General features: G+C 36.5%; 1 protein-coding gene across 1 annotated transcript in view; it reads right to left on the bottom strand.

The window, feature by feature from the left end:
* Positions 1 to 17,939, bottom strand: part of pcdh12 (protocadherin 12) — a 21,075-nt gene extending 3,136 nt beyond the window's left edge. Inside the window, exons 1-3 of the mRNA XM_073820592.1 lie at positions 14,545 to 17,939; positions 12,558 to 12,649; positions 10,921 to 11,054 (exon numbers count right to left, since the gene is read on the bottom strand). Coding sequence (XP_073676693.1) covers positions 10,921 to 11,054; positions 12,558 to 12,649; positions 14,545 to 17,442 — 3,124 coding nt within the window. The 5' untranslated portion in view covers positions 17,443 to 17,939. The remainder of the gene's footprint in view (positions 1 to 10,920; positions 11,055 to 12,557; positions 12,650 to 14,544) is intronic.
* Between the last annotated feature and the right edge of the window lie 5,404 nt (positions 17,940 to 23,343).

The following is a 23,343-nucleotide window of genomic DNA, read 5'->3' as shown; positions in this document are numbered from 1 at the left end:
TGCCAATCAAAAATGAAGTATAAATTTGATATATTTACAGTAGGAAATTTACAAAATTTTCTTCATGGAACATGATTCTTAATTAATTTCCTAATGATTTTTGGCATAAAAGAAAAATCAATAATTTTGACCCATACAATTTGCTTGTGGTCCAGGGTCACACACACACACACACACACACACACACACACACACACACACACACACACACACACACACACACACACACACACATATACAAAAAAAAAAATATATATATATATACAGTTGCAATCAAAATTATTCAACCCCCCAGAGACTGCAGTACTTTACAAATGTCTTTTGCTCTTTCTGAAGATTCAGGACTAAATTGCATCTACATCAGTTTTCTGGCATATTAAAAAGTGATAATGTCAATATATAATGTAATGTTTTTGAGTTATAGGATTTTTTAATAACACAGCTATGTCAGAATTATTCAACCCCTATTCAACATTGCTGTTTTAAGACGGTTATTTTTATGGTCAGGAACAAAATTGTCTTAAAAAAATTGTCTTAAGCCTTTACAAACTTATTAAAAATGAAATTAGCTTGGGGTGTTACACATAGTATACTCTTAGCCCATTCATGTGCTGAAGGTGAGTAGCAAATATGGTAAAGTCAACAAAGCTCACGCAAAATCAATAGAGAAAAAATAGTTTGCTATATTAGAAAGTCTAAAACTACATGAAGATTTCTAAGACATTACAAGTCCCTAGAGACACAGCTGGCAGCCGTATTCCTTAGATTAAAGTGTGTTGAACCAGAAAACCTTTGAGGCTGTTGAACAAAAAAGCACAATATCATAAAATGTTTGATCAGATCAACTGAGAAAAACTTTCAATGTACAGCCAAAGACTTGAGAGATGACCCAACGAAAGATGGAAAAACATTTCAATGCTGTGTACAAGAGGAACACTAGACAAGTGTAGTCTTCATGTTGAGGAATCTTGCTGAATAACACTCTTGACCAAGAAGAACAAAAAAGCTGGATAGACCTGTGGAGTTCTGGAAGAATGTTTTAAGGAGTGATGTGACCAAACTGGAACTTTTTGGATGTATGGATCAGCAGTATGTCTGGTGCAAAAAAGACAAAGCTTATAAGCAGAACACCATCTCCATCATCAAACATGGAGGTGGACCAGTCCTGTTATGGGGTTGTTTTACTGTAGCAGGAAGTGGAAAACATGACCATACAAAGGATATCATTGATTTATTAAAGTATCAGACCATTTTGGCAAACATTGTGATGCCTTTTGTGCAAAGTCTGAAGCTAATAATCAATGAACTTTCCTGCAGGACAATCATCCCAAAGTATACATTCAAATCTACTTATGCTTGGTTCAGGGATCAGACATAGAATGTTTTAAGTGGCCTGTACAGTTTCCAGATGTAATTCTCATTGAAAATACATGGTTGAATTTGAAGCAAGCAGTGGCTAAGTAAAAACCAAAGATTATCAGTGATCTGAAAGCTTTTTCAGGGGAGGAATGGCCCAAGATTGCAGCAGAAAGGTGACAGAAGCATCTAAGCACTTCCAGGCAGTGTTTATTGGTGGTTTTAAAGAATAAAAGATTCTACACCTAATTTACTTTCAGGGGTTGAATAATTTTGAACATAAATTTTTAGAGTCAATTCGATTTTTTTTTCCCATTATTCATCAACTTACGTTCTCAGAATTACTCAAAAGTGTATTAATAAACTTTCTTTAATAGTTTACTGATGCCTTTGTTGAATTGTTTTCACAAAATGTTGTTCTCTGCAGCAAAATGTCTTGCAGGTCAAGGGGGTTGAATAATTTTGATTGCAACTGTATATATATATATATATATATATATATATATATATATATATATATATATATATATTATTATTATTATTATTTACAAAAGGCTACAAAACCTGTCTGGATTTGTTTACTTGTTTGAATTTGAGTACTGTAGACGAAAAACAGGATGACAGGAAATACCAATACGAGGTGTGCATTTATCTTTAATTCAGTAAACAGGCATTTCCTTTGCCTGACATTTCACGGACATCTGCTGAGTTGTAACACAGATGAGTATTGCAAGTACGACAGCATGTCTTAAAATGACACCCTTAGCCACAGTTTTTAGGGCAAAGGAAGTGAAACAGTGCAACAATAAACAAGGAAATTACCTTCATTAAGCCAGAGAAATTCCAGAAATGCTTGGTTAAGTGAATAAGGTTAAATTCTGTTATAACTTGAGTCTTTTTCACATATCATCTGTGTCTTTGTGTGAAGCAGCTCTTAAAAATAAAGGCATCTGCGTTTCTGTGAAGAACCTTTAACATCCATGAAATCTTTCCATTGCACAAACGGTTCTTTATAGTAGAAAACGGTTCTGCAAATGATTAAAATGTGACCCTGGACCACAAAACAAGTCTTAAGTAGCGTGGGTATATTTGTGGCAAAAGCCATATGGGTACATATGGGTTAAAATGATTGATTTTTCTTTCATGCTAAAAATCATTGCATAATAAATAAAGATCATGTTACATTAAAATGTTTTGTGAATTTTCTACTGTAAATGTAATAAAACTTAATTTTTGATTAGTAATATGCACTGCTAAGAACTTCATCTGGATAACTTTAAGGGCAATTTTCTCACTATTTCGATTTTTTTGCACCCTCAGATTCCAGATTTTCAAATAGTTGTATCTCGGCCAAATATTGTCCTATCTAAACAAACCACACATCAATGGAAAGCTTATTTATTCAGATCCCCAAACATATTTTTGTGGTCACAAATGGTTTTCTCACTAAGAAAAAAAAACTTTAAACAATGTTCACCGAAAGGTTCTTCACAAAAATGGTTAATTTTTGGCATCACTCTGAAAACCCCTTTTTTTGAATATTTAGGTTTAGGCTTGTAACTTGATTCAGTGTAGAAGCAGAGCTTGAGTTTACTCTAATCATCACACACTCACATATAAACAATAAATATAGCTCCAAATAGAACAACTTTATATGAGAAGTTGCATTTCATTATTTGTATTTAGCATTGTTTTTACACTGCCATGCATTTTTGCTAGCTTCACATAACGCAAGCTCAGACTCAGAAATGCAAGTGCAGCCACACATGAATCCTCAAACATAGTGAGGCATGCAGACAACCTCCATGAATCTAAGACAGCTTTATAGCCTTTTTTGAGTCTGTGGATCAGAGACTTAAGGGTCTTAATTAAAGATGGAAGAGAAACAAAAGGGCTCAGTTTGCACAGGAGCTTTTAGACAGTATGTGAGAGTAAAGATCTGAAATCCAGCGAGCGCTGATCAAATGAACCCACACGGCCACATCAGAGGGTTGAGTCAGAACCTCCAAACCTCCTTTTCATGACTTCCTCTCTCCACAGGCCTTTCAAATCCTGCCTATCTCTAAATTCACCTCTTTGCATTATTATGCATTAATAATAATCCCATCTCACTTCTTGCGATAGCTTTCTTACTTTTATTCCTTAAATCTGCTTCTTAAAGCTTCTCATAATTAATGATGGAGGAAATGGTGGCATCGGTAATTCCTCTAAAGCGGTTAAACCCATGAACCCACAGACATGGTAAAAATGCCATAAGGAATTCAACCACATCCAAACAACCACTGGCAGACTTACACACATTACAGTGACATGTGTGCAACATTCACCTACATTTAGCCAGTGTTACTGCTGGTATGTATGCCACACTTTCTCAAACAGTCCATCAAATCAGTTCAAACTCAAAACTAGACTATAATCCATCACCACTATGTTAGGCTGTTCTGAATAGTTAGGGGTTAGGGGATTCATTTGCACCTGCTAAGGCGATCAGAGGATGTTGGTTGCTTCAATTTGGTTCAACAATCTTTCAAACCAAGCTGGTCTTTGTTTGTTAACAAGGCAAATCTCTTGTGACTTTTGCATTGGGAAATCTTTGGCCCTGACACAAAATTACCCATTACATACATTCAAAATTGGCCAAAAAATGGTAAACGTGAACACACCGTTAGGAATCCAATGCAATCCAATCCGAAAAATTTTTCCATCCTTTTTTTTTACAATTTTGGTTTGAAAGTGGCATCTGTTTGAGCAGTGCTGCTTCATACAACCCCACACTACTGACAATAGATTTTATTTTATCTGTGAAATTTTACAGAAATGTTGCTAATATGACCACACCTTAAAGGCTAAAAATGATAACTACAGCGATGACTATTTCAGCATTCACACCAATGCACAAAACATTCTGTTTGTTATAAACATGTGCTGCGGTTTTGTCTTCTGCCACTTTAAATACTTAAGCTTGCTAAAGTCACGTGGAGTCTGATTGGCTCTGCAAGTTTTTATTAGTTGTCAGCTGGAATAAATTGCTCTGAAGGTGGTTCCAACGATATTATGCCTCTGTGTCTTTTTTAATGTAGATGTGGTTCTAATACAGTTGAGGAATCAGTTCAGAATCTGCAAAATATTAATTATTTTAGCTAAATAACAGGGATTGCATAAAATGCATGTTATTGTTTATTTAGTACTGACCTGAATAAGATATTTCACATTAAAAACATGTTTACATATAGTCCACAAGAGAAAATAATAGTTGAATTTATAAAAATGACCCCGTTCAAAAGTTTACATCCCCTTGATTCTTAATACTGTGTTGTTACCTGAATGATCCACAGCTGTTTAGTTTAGTGATAGTTGTTCATGAGTCCCTTGTTTGTCCTGAACAGTTAAACTGCCTGCTGTTCTTCAGAAAAATCCTTCAGTTCCCACAAATGATTTAGTTTTCCAGCATTTTTGTGTATTTGAACCCTTTCCCACAATGACTGTATGATTTTAAGATGCATCTTTTCACACTGAGGACAACTGAGGGACTCATATGCAACTATTACAGAAGGTTCAAACACTCACTGATGCTACAGAAGGAAAAAACATGCATTAAGAGCCGGGGGTGAAAACTTTTTGAATTTGAAGATCAGGGTAAATTTAACTTATTTTATCTTTTTGGAAACATGTAGCTATCTTCTGCAGCCTCTGAAGGGCAGTACTAAATGAAAAAAAATATGATGTTTAGGCAAAATAAGAAAAATGTACAAATCTCCATTATGTTTAAAAGTTTTCACTCCCCGACTCTTATGCCACGTTCCAGGCAACCCGTAACCCGTGTTTTTCCGACCTTCTACCAGTGAAAGTGTACTGGAACGGCAGTCAAATCCGTGACTTCCCACTCGTGAACTCGTACTAGATCGATGTACTCCCAGTTACGAGTTCTGACGTAACATAGCCTGCGAAACAACAAATGTCAGCCTTAATGCGTGCGGTGTTTATGCAAGTGGCACACGGTGGAAAAATAGAGCTTAGGACAATATAACATTGCAATCAAATTAATAATAATATAAAAATAATAGTAATTCATAAATGTGCCCAGGCAGTTTGGCGTGACTTGCCTGGAACGCTACGAAGTCGTGAGTCGTGGTTTGAAGTGGTGATTTACCAGTTAATAAACCTGCCTGGAACGCAGCATTAAAGCATGGTTTTTCCTTCTGGAGCATCAGTGAGTGTTTGAACCTTCTGTAATAGTTGCATATGAGTCCCTCAGTTGTCCTCAGTGTGAAAAGATGCATCTCAAAATCATACAGTCATCATTGAAAAGGGTTCAAAAATGCTGGAAAACCAAAGAATTTGTGGGACCTGAAGGATTTTTCTGAAGAACAGCAGGCAGCTTAACTGTTCAGGACAAACAAGGGACTTATGAACAACTATCACTAAACAAAAAAAACAACAACAAAAAAAAAACAGCTGTGGATCATTCAGGTAACAACACAGTATTAAGAATCAAGTGCATGTAAACTTTTGAACGGGGTCATTTTTATAATTTCAACTATTATTTTCATTTGTGGACTTTAAACATCTATGTGAAATATCTTATTCAGGTCAGTACTAAATAAACAATAACTTTTAAAATAAATTTGATATGATCTCCCTTATATTTTGGTCAAATAATTAACATTTTGCAGATTTCGATAGGGGGGTGTAAACTTTTAATCTCAACTGTATCTGCTCCAATATCTGCTATAGTTGTTGTAATCAATATAGATATCGTTTTTGCTCTGAACGGCCTTCTATCACCTTCTTTTAATAAGTCTGACAGCTTAGAAAAGTGATAGCACACCTTTAACATATCATTCATGTCAGCAGCACAAATAGCGCAAGATGATTTACACACTCAGGATTAATAAACCTAAGCATGAACACCACCAATAGGAGTAGTGATGCTTGCCTTAACAAGCGCCATTATTAATCAAGCACCTAACTAATGTAAAGAATGTAAACTATTGTTATTCATTTAAGTCGAACATAATACAACAAAGTGCACATGTGTCATCTCCGGCCCTTGAAAAACAGTGTGAGAAGAATGCGGTAGAGAAACAGCAGCCTGAGGATAGTGTGGCCTTCAAAGGAAGAGTGTAGACCGAACAATGACGTCTACTTGCACACACACACACACACACACACACACACACACACACACACACACACACACGCAAACACACTTCACACACTCTCACCTTCTCTGTCCTCAGGGTATGCATAACACATACACATCATCTGCATTGTGCTGAAGTGTTAACAATAAGAGTTATGGCATGACATGAAGAGCCCAAGGACATGTGAATGTTTGTGTGAGCAGGTGTGTGTGAGCCTTGAATCTGCTAAAAGAGGAGGGAGGGTGGGAGTAAGTGGTTAAAACTGAGATGACTCAGTAAGAAAAGAGGGAATATGTACCTGCATGCTTTAGAAATAAAACCCCTGATAGTAAACACAAAACCTCTGACTTCAGTAGCATGACTAACACCATAACCAGATGAATTTCTGGGGCAATACTGAGTCAACCAAACCACACAACCATATACTCTGTTCCAAAACCTAGTGAGCTGGCTTGTTGACTACTAAGGTTCCTACACTGCAAAAAAAAAAAAGATTTTGTTACTTGGATTTTTTGTTTCGTTTCCAGCAAAAATATTTAAAAATTCTTAAATCAAGAAGGATTTTCTAGATGAGTAAAATGTATTGTCTTGTTTTCAGAAAAAACAAATCAAAATTAAGCACGTTTTTGCTTGAAAAAAAGCTAAATAATCTGCCAATGGGGTAAAAAAAAAAATCTAGTTTTCTGTTTGAAATAAGATTTTTTTGCTTACCCCATTGGCAGATTATTTTGCTTGTTCTAAGCAAAAACTCACTTCATTTTGACTTGTTTTTTTCTGAAAACAAGACAATAATTTTTACTCATCTAGAAAATCCTTCTTGATTTAAGAATTTTTAGATATTTTGGCTGGAAACAACACAATAAATCTAAGTAAGAAATTTTTTTTTTTCAGTGTTGGTATCAATTCCCTAAAAAATACTAATACTATTTAAATTATATCAATACAAAACAAGGGGTTCTGCATCACTTTGAAATGTTTTCAGTGTTTTTGTTTGAAGTTTATGCTAAAACACCCCTGACATATTTAGCTGGACCATGTCACATGACTGAGAAACAAGTGTGTAGCTAAGCAAAGTTGAATATGAACAGAGACACTTTCACTCAGAGAGATGGAGAAAATGGCAAAAAAAAGAAACATACTTAATCGTTTGTGACCCTGGACCACAAAAACAGTCATAAGGGTCTTTGTTTTGAAATTAAGATTTATATATCATGAAGGCTGAATAAATAAGCTTTCCATTGATGTATGGTTTGTAAGGAATAGAATAGGACAATATTTGGCCAAGATACATCTATTTGAAAATCTAGAATCTGAGGGTGCAATAAAAATCGCCATTAAAGTTGTCCAAATGAACTTAACAACTTAACTTAACAATGCATATTACTAATCAAAAATTAAGTTTTGATATAGTGTTAAATTGACAAAATATCTTCATGAAATATGGTCTTTACTTTATATCCTAATGATTTTTTGACCTATACAGTGTATTTTTGCCTATTACTACAAATGTACCCGTGCTACTTAAGACTTTTGTGGTCCAGGGTCACATTTAAGAAATAATAAGTATCCAGTGCTAAGTAGATTACTTACAAATTGTAGTCTGTTACTGATTCCGAATTACATAATGAAAATTGTAGTCAGTAATGTAATTTAGGGTTAATTTTTTGAATTACATTTAGATTTCCTATGTTAAATTTGAAATATATATATATATTTTTGCCTGCATGCCAATGTGACCATTAACCAACATCAGAGAACTGTGAACAAGCTAATGTGTCATTAAATGATTGAAGTATTAGCTTTAAATCTCATGTACACTTGAGGTCAAAAGTTTACATCCCCCTTTCAGAATCTGCAAAATGTTAATTATTTGAGCAAAATAAGAGAGATCATACAAAATGCATATTATTGTTTATTTAGTACTGACCTGAATAAGATATTTCACTTTTTTTTTGTTACCTGAATGATCCACAGCTGTGTTTTTTTTGTTTAGTGATAGTGATAGTCCCTTGTTTGTTCTGAACACTTAAACTGCCTGCTGTTCTTCAGAAAAAATCCTTCAGCTTCCACAAATTATTTGGTTTTCCAGCATTTTTGTGTATTTGAACCCTTTTCTAACAATGACTGTATGATTTTGAGATCCATCTTTTCACACTGAGGACAACTGAGGGACTCATATGCAACTGTTACTGAAGGTTCAAACACTCACTGATGCTCCAGAAGGAAACACGATGCATTAAGAGCCGGGGATGAAACCTTTTTGAATTTAATGTCAGGGTAATCAGGGTAAATTTAACTTATTTTGTCATCTGGAAAACATGTAACCATCTTCTGTAGCCTCTGAAGGGCAGAACTAAAAATATGATATTTAGGTAAAATAAGAAAAATCTACACATTCTGTTCAAAAGTTTTCACCCCCCCCCCCCCCCCCCCCCGACTCTTAATGCATGTTTTTTTTCTTCTGGAGCACCAGTGAGTGTTTGAATCTTCTGTAATAGTTGCATATAAGTCCCTCAGTTGTCCTCAGTGTGAAAAGATGGATCTCAAAATCCACTCAGATGCTGGATAACAAAAGAATTTGTGGGACCTGTAGGATTTTTCTGAAGAACAGCAGGCAGTTTAACTGTTCAGGACAAACAAGGGACTCATGAACAACTATCACTAAACAAAAAAACACAGCTGCGGATCATTCAGGTAACAACACAGTATTATCACAGTATGCCATAACTTTTATATGAAATATTGTATTCAGGTCATTACTAAATAAACAATAACATGCATTTTGTATGATCCCTCTTATTTTGTTAAAATAATGTTTGCATTTTTGCAGATTCTGAAAGGGGGATATAAATCTTTGACCTCAACTGTATTACAAATGAATTCAAATAATTTGAATTCAAATATTTAAAGCTAAACAATATGACGCACAAAAGAATTTCAAAATTTAAAAGAGAAAAAAAAAGAATTTGGGAGAATCCGTAAAGTATGAATAATTTACTGCTAGTTTGTGAATAATTTACAATCATGTAAAGTAACTAAAAAAAGTAACTAATCTGATTATGAGCATTTTAAAACAATTACAAGTAGACTTAATTACAAGTACCACATTTTTGGAATCTGATTAGATAATCCATCTTACATGTAATCAGTTACTTCCCAGCACTGCCAGTACCAGTATCAAAAACTAATAAGGTAAGGTTAGTGTCCTTTGTAGTTTCTAACTGCAATGGAACCTTTAAGTGAAAAACTCTACATAGGCACAAATAAGGATCTGCACACAAACTGCACAGGAGCTTTATGTTTTGGAACAAGAGTGGAAATCAACACTGACATAAAGATCAAGCTAAAACTGCTCAGACATCAGAGAGATAAAACAGAAAACAAACTAGACCTTTCATTCAAGAGAACAAAAAAGGTCCCTGTCAATTTACAGCGTGCTAAATCTCAGAACAATAGCTGGAAGGAACTGCACACAAACATTTACTCTATACATAGACAAAGGAAACAAAGCAGCGAAAATCTAAATGCATATTAGTATGTCCGGATCAACAGTCTTATTTGTTGACTTGCTTGGCTGTGTGTGGAAAAAGTGGAAAACAGAATAAATGTGAGATATCTGGAAATCACCTACAAAAGTATATCTTGTACTGTACTCAGAATCAGGAAAACCCTTTCACATCACTTAACCTAGATTACACACACAGTTAGTTCTGGTCTTTTAATTGCATTCAAATTCTTCCAATTTAGCAGTGTTGCAAAGAAGTTGCAATGCTGAAATTGAAATTTAGTCCAACAGCTGTGAGTTAGACTGTTTCACTCAGCTTCATTGACTCACCCTCATTTAATTTGAAATAGACTTTTATTCATAAAATGCAATGCAAAACGAAGAACTCAGACTTGCATGCTTGAGATGCCATATTTATTTATCAATATTATATATGCATAAAAGCCTAAATTTAATCTGTCTATAATATAAAGTGACTATTAAAGTGGATTAAACCACTTGATTCACACAAATGACTTGCAATGTGTTTTTGATCGGAGGTTTTGCTTGCATGGGCTTTCAAAGGATTGACAAAAAATTTGAGAGAATATTAGAAATATTTTCACTTTGGGTGAGAAAATAATTTTTGGATGAACTATCTCTTAATATCCCTTCATAACATCATTTTTGATTTGTAATATGCATTGCTAATAACTTTAGTTGCACAACTTTAAAGGTGATTTCCTCAATATTTAGATTTGTTGCACCCTCAGATTCTAGATTTTCAAATAGTTGTGTCTTGGTCAAATATTACATATATCAATACATCAATTGAAAGCTTATTTATTCAGCTTTCAGATCTCAATGGACCCTTATGACTGGTTTTGTGGTCTAGGGTCACAAATAGTAATTGCTTTTAAAAGTAAGGACACTTACCAGAAGTCAGCAGATTATTGAGGCCTTCTTCATATAAGGGGTCCACAGGTGAGTCCCAGTCCATATCCCCCATTTCACTCTCACCATGACCACTGTCTTTAGTGCTCAGCCAATCAGCATCCTGAGCCCCTGACCTACAACACACGATGAAAATAGTAAAGCAGTGAGAATGTTTCAGAACATGTGCCAATATCACAGCTCTGAGTGATAAAATAAAATATAAGTAAAATGTAATGCAATATAATGCAACTAAACTGAAGCATATGTGAAATGTAAAACACTTTATCTACCCTTAAGCACCATGCTATTAGCTTTTTTATGGTTTAAGGACAACACGATTTAAACACAAACTCTGAAAACTGGAATACTATCCATTGTTTACCATGTTATACTGAAGTATCACTGTACCATAGTGCTGGCACAATACTTTTTTGTAAGGGAATATCAGGGGAAATACCTATGTAATTATCCTTAATATCAGTTCTCAAAACTGGGATTTTACTGTGAGATCTCAACACTTAAATTAAAACAATACAACTCACAACTGGAGGAAGTGTGACTGCACTGTCTTTGGTTTAAACAAGCCCTGTCTTGAACAGATGAGTCACAGTCTATGCTTTCTTTTTTTTCTTTAGTCTAACATAAGTTAGATTTCTAGAAACAGTACTGCATTCTGCCTGATACCAATCTGTGTGTAAGATGAGTAAGACAGACAGCGGCTGATCACAGATCTCATTTTGTACTCACTGACGGATACTTCCTTTTTTACCAGAAATCTACCTGATAAAAACAGAATAATGTTGAGAGATTGTTAAGATTGTTATTATGATTGTGAGGTTATTGTGGTATTGCTTTGTGTTCTGTGTGCAGTGTTGGGGAAAGTTACTTTTGAAAGTAATGCATTACAATACTGAGTTACTCCTTAAAAAAGTAACTAATTACGTCAGTTACTTTTTATGAAAAGTAATGAGTTACGTTACTTTTGCGTTACTTTTTTTAATATGGGTAGGGCTTACTTGTTTGTTTTTAATATAAAAAGTTATATTTTTGGCAAATGTAAAAGCCTTTTCACACCAAAAGCCTCAGGCTTAGAGAAAAGAAGAAGAAAAATGTCAACTCTTCAGCAATAAAAAAAAAGCAAACAAATGTTAGATTATCTTGAGTAATTTTTGCTAATTAGTATGGATGAATTGGATCATCGAAGGTTGGCAGCAAAGACATCGGTTAATAAAATGGGATTAAATACATAAAGGATATTTGTATTATTTAACATATTTAATTATTGCAGGTTTTTATTTATTTTGAGCAATACTGTATCAGTTTTTTTTTAGTGAGTGAGATGAATTAACGCATGTTCACATTTATTCTAGAACCAAAGTAACATCTTACTCACAATTTCTCTCAACATGGGGACAGGAGAGCTTTTAATCAATAAATGGTGGGGGAAAGTAACGGGCGTTACTTATTTTCTTGTTAATTAAAAAGTAACGCGTTACTTTACTAGTTACTTGGAAAAAAGTAATATTATTATGTAACTTGCATTACTTTTAATGCGTTACCCTCAACACTGTCTGTGTTAGTATAGGAATGAGTATACAGGACTATAAAGTCAAAGTCAAAAGGACAAAAAGATTTACCTTCCAGTTCTGTGGGAATACTTGTTGCCACGAAAATTTGGTCGAGGCTGAAATTGCCCCTGATGCAACAGAGACAGTAGCTGAGACACCTGCTGTAGGATTAAAATGACACAAAATTAATATTTTTTTATATAGGGGAACCAAATCTATTATATTCACAATAATTCACAATAAAAATCTGATCTAATCTTGCAAAACAATAAAATCTCTACAAGACCTGCAGGCCATTTGGTCTTCTAGAATGCATGATATAATTTTGTTACAAAATAAGCTTCAGCATATTAGGTGGACAGCCACACAAAGCATTCTGGGATATGAAAATGGGTTGTGGAGTTAAAGCTGTAGAAGGGCTGAGGGAGAGACAGGAAGCTGCTTCTACACAGGGTCTATTCTTTTAGAGGCTATTTCCTTCCAGGATGCACATAAGAAACCCAGCCTTGGCTGCGAGGACAGGCACCGGTGACATTTCGGCCCCTTTCCTCTGCAGTCGCCACAGGTCTAATTTGCCAACTGGGCCAAGTGAGTAAGGGAGGGGTGGACTGAAGGAGAGGAAAAGAGGAGAGGGTGGGGGTCAGGATCCACGCTCTTCCTGACTGGCCGCAGTTTTCACGTGAGGACTCAAACCCATGCCAGGACCTTTTGTTCTGCTAATCGTTTTGGTAGAGGTAAGCATCTGGGTGGACCCAGATCCAGAGGATACGCAGTTTGACTAGCGCAGCACTTTTGGTCAGTACAAGCTGGTGAAAAGTACTTTCCTTTTTTTATATTTAAGGGGAGACACTGCAGACAAAAACACTGTTTTTTCATGCACCTGTCAAGTTTGAGATTTTGGGCTTGACGTGTTTTTTCAGACTAGTGGAAAAAAAACATCCAAAAGACACTGTTAAGTCTTTCTTTTATAGCACTTTATCTATTTGTGTCAATAGATTTCAATTTTCATATTTTAAAGGCCGTTTTCTAAAAATGATTTTTTTCTCCTACACTGAGCCATAAATCTTCACTTCAGTAACACTTACACACACCAAACTTTACACTTTTATTCTTGTCTATATTCTGAAGGTTTTAACAGAGGGATTTGTTTAGATATAATTTGCTTGATTTCATACAGAATAACAGATGGCAAGCCTTGCAACCTATTTCTTCTGGACAAAACTACTGGGCAGCTCTATATTAACACAACCAATGGCACAGAATTGATCGGTAGAACTTTTAAACTGGGCATTGCAAACCCCCCCCAAAAAAGTATTTTCTGAATTATGGAGTGACAAAATTAGATACCCAAAATCCCCTCCAACTTTTGACTCTAATATGTCAAAAATTAAACAAGAAATTTGAAGTGTTTAGATTTTTGTATTAAAAATGTATGCAAATTAGCACATATTTCATTAAATAATGTCTCATTTGCATATTAAAACCTAACATTTTAGAAAACTTGTAATACAAAAAATGTTTGCAATTATCAATGTAAACCATAAACTGGGTAAGGCAATAACTATTATTTAATTTTTTTTACCCTATTCACCTGCAGTGTATCACCTTAATAAGAATCAGATCAGTACCAGCAATTTGTTGCTGACTGCCACCAGCTCATACATGTCTAAGAAGTATAATCTTACTGTGCAAAAATATCTGTGTTTGGTTTAAGTATCTTCCCCCCCTCAGAGGACGACCATGGAATGAATCTATTTTCTCTTCCCACATTCAGTATGACTCTGTAATGTGATAACACTGAGGATCAGCAGCTCTCCTGAGGCATATTAGAGGTTTAAGTTACTGCGTGACACTGATGTGTTTCTGAATACACTTCACTGTCTTCATCATCTGTCAACTGTCCCCTTAGGCTGCTATAGATATGGGCCAGTTCTGCAGTGCAACTGCAGAGTGGGAAAACTATCATGCACTTGAGCTATTATGAACCGGGATACCTTGAAATCTAATATATTTTCATATATGAAATGATTGCAATAAAATGTTAAAAATCTCTTACTTGCACTTCTGGTGAGGCAGAGGACAGTTCAATTGATCCGTTCTCTGCAAAGGCCGCCATAGAGAGTCGAACTAGGTTCCTCAGGATCTGCCTGTGGTCTGCCTCTTCCATCTTTCCTCTTCTATCAATGGTCTTTGGTCTCCGTAATGTGGCCTGATTACTGTGAACTGAAGACATGGTTTCTGAGTGGTCCGTGGTAGTTAGCTTGACCTCCTCATTTTTGTTTCGTCTGAGTGTGCCGGTCTGTGAGTTCGCAAAGGACGAGGAGGAAGAATTTCTGGGCTTTTGCAGGGTTCGATATGGTGTTCCTGAGTTATAAGGAAGTGTTCCATTCCACTCTATGCTCCCAGGTTTTCTGAGTATCTTGCTTTGAGTTAGTGGTGGGTTCCCATCCATTTCTGCATGAGCTTGATTTTGAGCCATGCGCGCAAGAGTTGGAGTGAGAGTAAACTGGCCCTGCGGATTTGGCTTTTCCACTAAAGGTGATGTACATGACAATGCCTCAGCTTCGTCTTCTTGTGGAGTTTCTTTTCGACCCCGAAGCACCGGTACCAACTGGATGTCAGTCTTGCGAATGTGCTTCTGTGGCCGTCGTGGGTGACGGGTGTAGGTTGACTCAGCTTGTCTACAGTTATAAGCACGGTTGTCCCGTTTGTGAGGATGACAGAATGTCTTGGCCAAAGCAATGGCTAGAAATAATACCAGGCAGGTTGATCCAAGGCAGATGGCCAAGAGCATTGTAAAACTGTACTTGGCCTGGTTATCAGGAGACAAGTTCTTTAGGTGGTCACGAAAGTTAATAAATGTCACTTCCAAAGTGATTCTTGTGGTTAGCATAGGCGTTCCCATATCAGACACTGCAATGCCCAGTTTAAAAGTTCTACCGATCAATTCTGTGCCATTGGTTGTGTTAACATAGAGCTGCCCAGTAGTTTTGTCCAGAAGAAATAGGTTGCAAGGCTTGCCATCTGTTATTCTAAAATTGAGTCTTCCATTGAGTCCAGAATCTGGATCACTGGCCCGAATGGTGGTGGCCAGAAAACCTTCAGGATTGTTGAGGGAAGAGTCATTTCTTGGTTTATAGACATTATTCTCCAGAGCTTTATCTCCAAGTGGAGTCACAATCTCCCCTTTGTCCACATTCACTGGGACACTTAGTAATGCAATTCCCTTCTTAGGCAGTGGCTCATGGATTACGGGATGATTGTCATTAACATCCTGTATCTCAAGCATCACTGTAGCACTACTGGTCATTGGTGGGTATCCTTGATCTACAGCCTCCACAATAAATGAGTAGGAGTGGGATTCCTCATAGTCCAATGACTGTTGGACAGTAACAGCCCCACTGCTGGGGTGGACCGAGAAAAATGCTGTTGGGGTCCCCAGTTCATTTGATTCTCTAATGGAGAATGATACCCTTCCACTGAGGTCCAGGTCAATGTCACGTGCCTCCACAGTCAAGAAATGAAACCCAGGTGTATTGTTCTCTTTGAGGACACTCCGGTAAAGACCTTTGGTAAACATTGGCGCGTTATCATTTTCATCCAAAACATGAACAGTCAGGTGCTTAATACAGGATAGAGAAGGTTGACCACTGTCCTGAGCTAGAAGAGTAAGGTTATATTCCATTTGCCTTTCACGATCCAGTGTATCATTGGTTACAATCATGTAATTGTCTCCATGGATCTGTTTGAGTCTGAACGAGCCAGATCCACTTAGAATGTGCACTTGTACCTGCCCGTTTGCTCCAGAATCGGCATCAGATACCATCACAAGAGCAAGGAAAGTTTCATTTGGCGCTCCTTCTGAGACTGTTGCAACAGGGGAATCTGGTGGAGTCCATGTTATGTGTATGCGAGGTGCATTATCGTTGACATCTCGCAGTTTGACCTGCAGCTTGTGGTGAGATGGGATTGCATTGGGCCCCAGATCCCGAGCTTGGACGTCTACCTCATACACATTCTTCTCTTCAAAATCTAAAGGGCCTTGTAAAGTCAAAGCACCTGTTTTGGGATGGATGCTGAATAGTCTTTGAACATCCATTGGGGCATGTTTACTAAGAGAGTACTCAACTTCCCCATTAGCACCTTGATCAGGGTCTGTAGCACGGAGGTTAATCACAATCGTCCCACGAACAGTGTCCTCTGCTAGTTCGATGACTCCGGGGGCCTCCTCAAATACAGGGCTATTGTCGTTGGAGTCGAGAATTGTGACTATAACTTTTGTGCTGCCTGATTTTGGTGGGTCTCCTTTGTCCCAGGCTGTTAGAACCAATTCTAAAGATGGCTGCAACTCCCTGTCCAGTTCTTTGATGACCACTAATTCTGCCTGCTTAGCCCCTCCAGAAGTACGGACATCCAAAGCAAAGTGCTGGTTGGAAGACAGGGAGTAGGTCTGCAGGCCATTTGGTCCCGCATCTGGATCTACAGCACGGTCCAGAGGGATGCGCATTCTCAGGGAGGCTGTCTCAGAGATCTCCACCTCCTGTACTAGGTTGGGGAAAACTGGGCTGTGGTCATTTTGGTCCATCACCTCCACGCGAACTGACAGGAAATGCATAGCACCACCCTTTTTGTAGAGGACACTGAAGGCCAGTTCACAAATATCTGTTCCCCAGCATAGCTCTTCTCGGTCCAGCCTGCCTAGTGTTGACACTGTACCATCCCTTGAATCAACTGTGACTGGTGGAGCATGCCCATGCGGCACGACCTGGAAGTTTTCTAATGATCCTGTTTCCCCACGTTCACGCAGGTCATCCAGGAGGCGACCCACCCTTGTCCCTGAGGGCTGTTCTTCCCAGACATGATATTGAATAATGTGGGGAGCAAAGCCCACATTGTGGGCCTGACAGGGTGGACACTCAATAAGAGCTGTCAGGAGGAGCAAAACCTGAAGCATGACTGTGTGTGAGGTTTCCTATTTCCTTTTACGTTGAGTCAGATGTGCTAAGCACCTAAATACACATTCTAATACATCAAAAGACATCTACATTTCACAACAGATATTCAAAACCATAAAGACGTTTATCTGCTCTATGGTTAAAAAAAGAAATACTAAAAAACTGCTGTTTTAGAGTCAAAAAATTATGACAGTACCACCACAACAAGGTGTGCTGCAAATTACCATTTACAGTAAATATAAAAGTCACAAAAATTAGAAAATTATAATTGTTTTCACAATGTTTCACAGTATATTAACACTTTACTGATTTACTGATATCAGCAGACACAATAATACCTCACTACAATTATTAAACAGTAAACATTTAGACAACAAAATCAGTTTAAAAGAATATTTCCAGACTGTACTAATTTATAAATAAACTTAACATCTCCCTTAGCCAAACAAATTATTAGTAGTTATTCTACAGCACTACTCACTCACACACAGCTGCTGCTTCCCGGCTCAGGACTCCAGTCAGCATAAAGTGAGGAACTGAGGAACTTAGGGGGCTGGGATGGCACATGCAAGGGGGAATGGCCTGTGAGCCAATAACGGATAGTGAGGGAGGAGTGTACAGTGCTGCTTAACTCCACCCGTCTGTAGCAAGGAGTGGATATAGAAGAAATAAGGCTGTGCTTTTAACGAAACGTGATCCCACTTCTTTCATTCACTGCCTCTAGCTTTTCACACATCTGACTTTACTCTTTTTCCAAACTGTCTAAATAAACACAGTAAGAGTCGTGGTCTGTGGCATCTGTCATCAGTGTTGAAGCAAACTTAAGGATGAGACCCTCAGGGGCCCTGAAAACAAAAACAAGGCCGTGAGCTGAACTCTGAGAGTGCTGATGTAAAAATGCTTCAATTTGAAGCATCTAATGTTTCTTTTTAAAAAATGGGGGGCATTCAAAGAGCATGTATAACAAAACAGGGACATCCCAGCTACCAAAGTGTAATATTTGGGAATGTTTTCAGTGGCACGTTTTATTTTAGTTCCCAGAATGTTCTGCTAAAAGGTAGGATAACTCTAAAAACATTCAAAAAATGTTTATTGATAAGGTTGTTAGAACATTATCCTCTAACATTCTAATAAAGCTTCCCATCACACTAGATGTGGACTTTTGGTTAAAATTTTGGTTGAAAGCGAAAACCCAAACTTCGTTTGATGTCAAGCTCCAGTGTCAAATATCTCCAAAAACTGCATTACCAGCTTCACTTATTGTAAACCAGACTGACTTTATTTCTGTCATACATTTACACACGTTTTTATTGAGATTAACAGAGGTTTAGATGTTAATGTCTATTTGAAAGTAATTTTTTGGTTTGATGTCACCATTATGGTGAGAAGTGTCTATTTGATTTTTGACTTAATATTCTTCTCTAGCTGTTGTAACTATGTTTGTTATGGCAAGAGCAACAAGAAAAAAATCTGCCATGGTGTCAAAGATACCATCACGTAGAGATTTGGTCAGCTGGTTTCATTTAGAGTCTAATCTATACTATTAACTTCATATTTGTGACTGTGGAAATGCATTGTAACCGCATAAGATCCAGCAATGTTCCCTGCCTCTACTTTTTAAAACATATTGTTCACAAACCACTTTAAACTACTGAAAACTTAGACACACATAGACATCAAGAATCAGTGTATGAATCTCAAAAATAGTGGCATCTTTCGTACCACAATGCATTCTGGCATCCCTCAACGAGTTTTGTATGATTGCAACATGAAGTATGTCACCATTGTTGAGATTCAAAGACTGATTCTTGATATTTGTGTGACAAACAAGATTTTTTTTTAATCTTTGAAGTGATCTGATTAAAATTTGTAGGACTATTGCATTTCTGTAGTAAATAATGCGCAGTTAACACCACAGATGAGGCAATATGAAATCAGAGAACCAAATGATGACATCTGAGCCATCTGAATGTAACCAACAATAGCTGATGACATTTTTCTCTTGCTGTTTTTACAGTAACTAACATGGTTACAGCAGTTAAACATCTAAAACTCATGAGTCAAATAGCCCAACTAAAGCAAATGCTTCCCACCATAATGGTGACATCAAACCAATATTACTTTCAAACAGACATCAACATCTAAACCTCTGTTAATCTCACTAAGCCCTTTTGTAAATGTATGGCAGAAATAAAGTCGGTCTGGTTTATAATAAGTGAAGCTTTTAATGCTGTTTTGGAGTTATTTAATGAAGTGGGAGCTTCCTCAAACAAAGGTTGGGTTTTTACTTCCAACCATAATTTGACATCTGAGCAACATTAGAGTCCACATCCAATGTCCAATGGGAAGCTTCTTGATGAAATCATTATTAGAATGTTAGAGGATAATGTTCTAACAAAGTTATAAATGAATATTTGTAGAATGTTTTTATAGAATGTTATCCTAACTTTTAGAAGAAAAAAAAACTGAAAACACTACCAGAACATAGCATAATGTTCTCAGAACATTCTTAGAACAAAATATTGGTATAGCAAATGCTTAAATTTGTGTTTTTGTCATCTTTTACTCAAATTGAACAAATTAACATTTATCTAAAAAAAAGTAAAATAAACAAAAAAAGTTTTGAATTGTTAGTAGAAATGTGTTAGCATTTACATAAATGCTTATATATAATATTTTCAATTTCAACCATACCCAATTGTTTTGGTTGTACAAGCACGAGGATAATATATGTTATTGAAGGCTTGTGGCCAATGAAAAGAGGATGGTGAAAGGGGAAAAGTGCAAACCCCCACTTCCCCTCTACATGGGGGTCTCCTAACATAAACTATCCCATTACCTGCCAGCCAATAAAAGCTTTTCCCAGAGTGATACCAGAGAGCTGCATGATAACAGAGAGAGGTGATGTGAGGTGACATGTTACTGCACTAAGTCCTCTGTTGCTGTTCAGAGACAGCGGGTGGGAGATCAGACGCTTCAACTCTTGGTTTTACATTCATGTTTGATTGGATGCTCATGAATTGGCCAGTAGGGAGTTTTCCTCCTCTAAGAGCTAGTGTGCATGCGTTTCTCAGGGGTCAGAGGTCACTCCATGTGATCGGTGTCTATCTCTAAAATAAACAGGCTTGGCTTTCACACATAATCCTCTCTCCATTTTGTAATTAACTCCATCTGGAACAAACATTGACTAAGATTTTGTCTGCTCATGTTCTCTTTTTACCTTTTCTCTTCATTTGCTTTCTTTCACTTTCTCCTCTTCACTCAATCAATGATCCAGGCGAAACAATTAACAGCAGAATTTTGATCTTATTTACTATTCTTAAGGGTAGACACTGCAGGTTTTTTTTTTCAGACTAGTGGAAAGAAAACACCCCAAAGATGCTGTTAAGCGTTTCTTTTATAGCACTTTTTCTATTTTTTGCACTATGAATGTATGCAAATCAGCACATTTCATTAAATAATGCCTCATTTGCATATTTAAATCTGACATTTTAGAAAACTTGTAATACAAAAAATGTTTGTAATTATCAATATAATCAATTAACTGGGTAAGTAAGGTGATAACTATTAGCTTTTTTTAACCTATATTCACCTGCAGTGTCTCTGTTTAATACAACGTTCCCGATAGCCTTAAAATATTCGTATTTTTATATGTATTTTTTAACTTTTGTTTTTGGGGCGAAATATGACCTAGGCAGGTTCTTGGAAGGTTATCTAATAATGATCATGTAAATGGTGAGGAGCATCAAAGCTACTGAAATTTTAATTTTGTCTACTCATGTTCTCTTTTTCTCTTTTCTCTTCATTTGCTTTCTTTCGCTTTCTCCCCTTCACTTTCTTTCTGCAGGTCACAAAGGACATGGCTTGAGATTTTATTTTGTGTATTTTGTTTACTTTTAGAAGAAACAGAAACCACTAACGATTAAAGAACACGTCAATATTAAAATGTACTGAGATTAACACACTGAATCAATGATGCAGGCAAAACAATTAACAGCAGAATTTTCATCTTATTTACTATTCTTAAGGAGAGGCAAAAACTCTGCAGGCAAAAACTTTTTTTTTTAAAGTCAGGTTTGAGATTTTGGGCTTTTTGGTTTTTTATAAAGTGTTTTTTTTTTTTTTTTTCCAGACTAGTGAAAAGAAAACATCCAAAAGATGCTGTTAAGTATTTCTTTTATAGCACTTTTTCTATTTGTGTCATTAGATTTTAAATACAATACAGATTTTTAAAGGCCGTTTTCTCAAAATTAGTATTTTTCTTCTACACTGAGCCATAAATCTCCACTTCAGTAGCACTTACACACACCAAACTTTACATTTTTATTCCTTTCTATATACTGAAGGTCTTTATAGAGGGATTTGTTCATATATAATTAGCTTGATTATATACATTTATAATCAATTCAATATTGCCCCAAACATTTCTGTCTATTCTAAGTATTTTCTGAATTATGGAGTGACAAAAATTTAAACTGAATTCATCCAGTGTTTAGATTTTTTTGTACTATGCAAATCAGCACATATTTCATTAAATTATGCCTCATTTGCATATTTAAACCTAACATTTTAGAAAACTTGCAATACAAAAAATGTTTGCAATTATCAATGTAATCAATCAACTGAGTAAGTAAGATGATAACTATTAGTTATTTTTTTTACCCTATTCACCTGCAGTGTCTCGCCTTAATACAACTATTCTTCTAGTGTTCCTAAATTAGCTTTAAAATATTCTTATTTTTATATGTATATTTTTTTCACTTTCGTTTTTGGAGTGAAATATGATGTAGGCATGTTTATGGCAGGTTTCATAAGATTCATAAATACAGATATGTTTTTCAATAATAATCATGTGAATGGTGAGCAGCATCAATGCCAAACAGTAAAAAGGTTAAATAGCAAAGCATGCATCATGCATCACACACATGCATGTGTACAAAAAAAAAAATGCAATTATTTGTGAGGCTTTCCAAATAAAAAGCAGAAAAACAAAAGTCCCAGAATATCCTGTATCTGGCTGCCACATTGCACATACGCTGAGGTTTTCTTCAACACAGCATATGTGAATTAAATTAGACCACAGTTCCGACACACTCTGTGTGTGCGTTTCATAGGCCTCGTAGTCGCTGACCTCCCCCAGTGCCTGGGTTTTCCCCCTTCCCATTTCCACTACCTCCACCTTCCCTTATCACAGTAGGATGAGGGATCTAAACATCATTGTACTGCTCGAACAATAGTCCGTGACACAGTTAACCAGTCGGCAGAGATGAACTACTATACTTGTTGTTGATGTTTTCAGCAGACGGAGAGGAAATGGTGAAGACGCACATAAACACAAGTTTCACTGGCTTGAGGTCAGTTCGTCTCTTCTGAGGGCTAGAAAGGAATGCCGAACAATCTCACAACACATTCCTGACAGACGACAGCCTCTTATCTCCAGATGGATATTTGAACAAACTCTGTCCATCTGACAAACAAGCTGTCCTGTCAAGTCAAAAAAGACGTAAAGCAACAATTTTAACTCTGTTGAACTGTATCACAAAGCCTCATCTCAGAGGGAGATAGTCAAGCAGGACTGAACTGGAGATAAAGAAAAGACAGCAGCAAGTCCTTTTGAGACTGATAGGTTGAGGACGAAAGAAGAGGGAAATTATTTAAAAAAGCATTCAATTAGACTAAAATACAAAAACACATTTTCAAACATCCTGCATCCTACATCTGCATGTCTGTAGAAATATAGGCCATAGGGCACATTAGAGACTACTAGAGACTTAATGCCTCATGTAAAACGATATTACAGTCAGTGTCTTTTGATCTTGTCATATCTATTCTTTTTTTTTTCAGAAGATGCACAAATACACAGAATATAGATGGTAATTTGCTTCAGAATGAACAATACT

The sequence above is a fragment of the Garra rufa genome, chromosome 16 (assembly GCF_049309525.1).
Source record: "Garra rufa chromosome 16, GarRuf1.0, whole genome shotgun sequence".
In the NCBI taxonomy this organism is placed as follows: domain Eukaryota; kingdom Metazoa; phylum Chordata; class Actinopteri; order Cypriniformes; family Cyprinidae; genus Garra; species Garra rufa.
The sequence above is the reverse complement of the archived record's forward strand: the minus strand, read 5'-3'. Positions and strand labels throughout refer to the sequence as shown.